At 37.5% G+C, this 2995-nt stretch overlaps 1 protein-coding gene across 1 annotated transcript; it reads left to right on the top strand.

Annotated features, from left to right (window-relative positions):
- Positions 1 to 1474: 1474 nt before the first annotated feature.
- On the top strand, positions 1475 to 2365 carry LOC147006033 (small ribosomal subunit protein eS8-like). The gene is made up of 2 exons (XM_085837024.1): positions 1475 to 1648; positions 1840 to 2365. Exons 1-2 carry the CDS (start codon positions 1493 to 1495, stop codon positions 2308 to 2310), a joined length of 627 nt encoding a protein of 208 aa, XP_085693150.1. The 5' UTR covers positions 1475 to 1492; the 3' UTR covers positions 2311 to 2365.
- The last annotated feature ends 630 nt before the right edge of the window (positions 2366 to 2995 follow it).

Raw genomic sequence — 2995 nt, 5'->3', positions numbered from 1 at the left:
GGGAGAAGAAACAAAGCAAACCAAAAAAAATATAGTTACTATGCCTAGGGTCAAAATTGGTTTCTGTAGTGATCAAATTAGACAGCAGACCTCCCAGGAGTGTTCCTACAAATAAAGGAAAAGCATTTTTGATACCAGAAATAAGACTCATTGCTGAACTTTTAAAAATATTTATAAGGTATTTCTGGATGAAAATCTGATTAATATTGTGCAAAGTAATCACAAATAATTTTACATATTAGTCACCAAAAACATTTGGTGCCTAATGATCACTCTATTCAATATTTCTCAAATAGACACAGGTTTAACAGGGAAAACTAGGAGAAGACAGCCTAGGGAAATTATAATTTTGTTTCTTATAGCTGCTTTGAAATAAAACCCATAAACCTTCTGAGCTGAAATGTAAGTCCTAAACTCAAAATAACTTTTTGTATACCTAAGAAAGGACATTTAAGTTGTCAAGAAAAAGCATTCATTGAGATTAAAATAGAACTTTTCTGGAGAGACTAGTAGAATTTTAGTGTGATTTTCCATTCCATGTTATATATACAAGGGACACCATGGAATCAATTTAGAAATATGGAATACAATGCCATGGTATCATGAAACTTATTGGCTTTCTAGTCTCTCTCTCTCTCTCTCTCTCTCTCTCTCTCTCTCTCTCTCTCTCTCTCTCTCTCTCTCTCTTTACAAAATATATGATCCTATGGAAAAATAGAATTCCTTGCAAAATCAGTTGATGGTAATGAATTACTGCACCTCACAGATGTTCTCACTTTAAAATGGAATATTATGATAGCGCTAAAACTTCCTTTCACTATTGCTGTAATTTGCATACCATTCCTGGTGATGTTTATATTTTGAAAGTTGGAATGTTTTTTGAGCTCATCATAGCCTAGTCCTAATGTTTCTCAGTACATCTGTGGAAAACCAATATTGAGGCAGTTTCCCTCAGCTCAATCATCTCTGATGAGTTTACACTGCCTTTCAAAATGTTCAGCAAGGATTTTCTACATACACAACTTAAACATTCTCCTTTATGGATATTCCACTTGAATCTTAAAAGGAAAGGAACAAACCAAAATTATGTGACAACATACAAATGGACTTTCATTCTTCCACGTGCTTCAATAGAAGCATTTTGTAGGATTTACAGTGTATCTTACAGATAGCCAAATCATTTTAATTCTGGATTCAAAGAGAACCAATGCTTTGTTTGCCAACAATGAAGTCAATTAGACTTGATTCAGCCTCTGAAGCTTAAGAACGCCCACACACTGCAGGTGCCAATAAAGGAAGGTTTCAAGTAATATAATTCAAAATGTAAAATATTTCAGGAAATAAATCTCCGGTAGACTTGAGGTGGAAATTAAAGAGTGAAAGAGTACTAACAAACAGTAGCAGATGGATGCTCTGTTTTTTCTTTTTCTTTTTGCTAAATAGTCACAACATAAAAACTTGAGTTTTCGCTCTTTCCAGCCAGCGCCGAGCGATGGGCATCTCTCGGGACAATTGGCACAAGCGCCGCAAGACCGGGGGTAAGCGAAAACCCTACCACAAGAAGCGGAAGTATGAGCTGGGACGGCCCGCTGCCAACACGAAGATTGGCCCTCGCCGCATACACACAGTCCGAGTTCGAGGAGGCAATAAGAAGTACCAATGGAAAGAGAGGCCCATTGGACTTGCAAACTTTATATGCCCCAATATAGGGGAATGCCAGGGCCAAAAGAATGGGAATGGGTGGGTAGGGAAGTGGGGGGCGCTATGGGGGACTTTTGGGATAGTATTGGAAATGTAATTGAGGAAAATATGTAATAAAAATATTAAAAAAAAAAAAAAAAGAAGTACCGCGCCCTGAGATTGGATGTGGGGAACTTTTCCTGGGGCTCTGAGTGTTGTACTCGCAAAACAAGGATCATTGATGTTGTCTACAATGCATCCAACAACGAGCTTGTCCGCACCAAGACCCTGGTGAAGAACTGCATCGTGCTTATTGACAGCACGCCGTACCGACAGTGGTACGAGTCCCACTATGCACTGCCCCTGGGCCGCAAGAAGGGGGCCAAGCTGACTCCTCAGGAGGAAGAGATTTTAAACAAAAAACGATCAAAGAAAATTCAAAAGAAATACGACGAAAGGAAAAAGAATGCCAAAATCAGCAGTCTCCTGGAGGAGCAGTTCCAGCAGGGCAAGCTTCTAGCCTGTATTGCCTCAAGACCAGGCCAGTGTGGCAGAGCAGACGGCTATGTGCTCGAAGGCAAGGAGCTGGAGTTCTATCTTCGGAAGATCAAAGCCCGGAAAGGCAAATGAGCCTCATGCATAGTGTAATAAAGGTGTCTGCTGTTCTATAAAAAAAAAAACAAAAACAAAACAAAAAAAAAAAACAAAAAAAACCTTGAGTTTTCAGCACATAGCCTTCCTTTCTTATGTGATCCATTATCTTAAAAATAGTGATTTTTCAAATGCCTGTGAACTGTTCTACATATATCTTTATTTCCTCTTAATCCTAAGAGCACCTCACAATTAAACACAACACTAAAATCATTTATTAGCTTATAGCACAGAACACTTTTTGTACAACTAAAAGTACAGTTGAACCAATTTTGTATTTCAATTTGCCTGTACTCAATGAAATGCAAAAAAAAAAAAAAAAAAAAAAAAAGGAAAATGTCACTATGTCACTAGTTTTCCCCATAAAAAATGTTCAGAGGAGACCAATATAGACATTTTAAGTTACCTTCTCAATGACACTAGGGACACAAGTTCATAGAAATTTGGTATATCTACATAATATTCTTACTTTTATTCCTGTTATTGTTGTTGTCATTCACTTTATAATTTTATTGTGGTCAGAACACTTAGTACTAAGTGTACCCTCCTAAAACATATTTTAGAGAACAATATACTCATTTTTTTATTTTGTGCTTATTTTTCTCTCATATTACATCCTCACTTCAGTTTCCCCTCCCTCTCTCTCCTCCCAGCGCCTCCCAAC

Source organism: Mus caroli, unplaced genomic scaffold (assembly GCF_978045245.1).
Source record: "Mus caroli unplaced genomic scaffold, Mus_caroli_1 scaffold_1, whole genome shotgun sequence".
Lineage (NCBI taxonomy): Eukaryota > Metazoa > Chordata > Mammalia > Rodentia > Muridae > Mus > Mus caroli.
The sequence above is the reverse complement of the archived record's forward strand: the minus strand, read 5'-3'. Positions and strand labels throughout refer to the sequence as shown.

Excerpts from the sequence above, each read along its gene's own strand:
- LOC147006033 (XM_085837024.1), top strand. The coding sequence starts at position 1,493 with ATGGGCATCTCTCGGGACAATTGGCACAAGCGCCGCAAGACCGGGGGT. Across the intron at positions 1,649-1,839 it reads TCCGAGTTCGAGGAGGCAAT|AAGAAGTACCGCGCCCTGAG; the intron begins AAGAAGTACCAA and ends AAAAAAAAAAAA.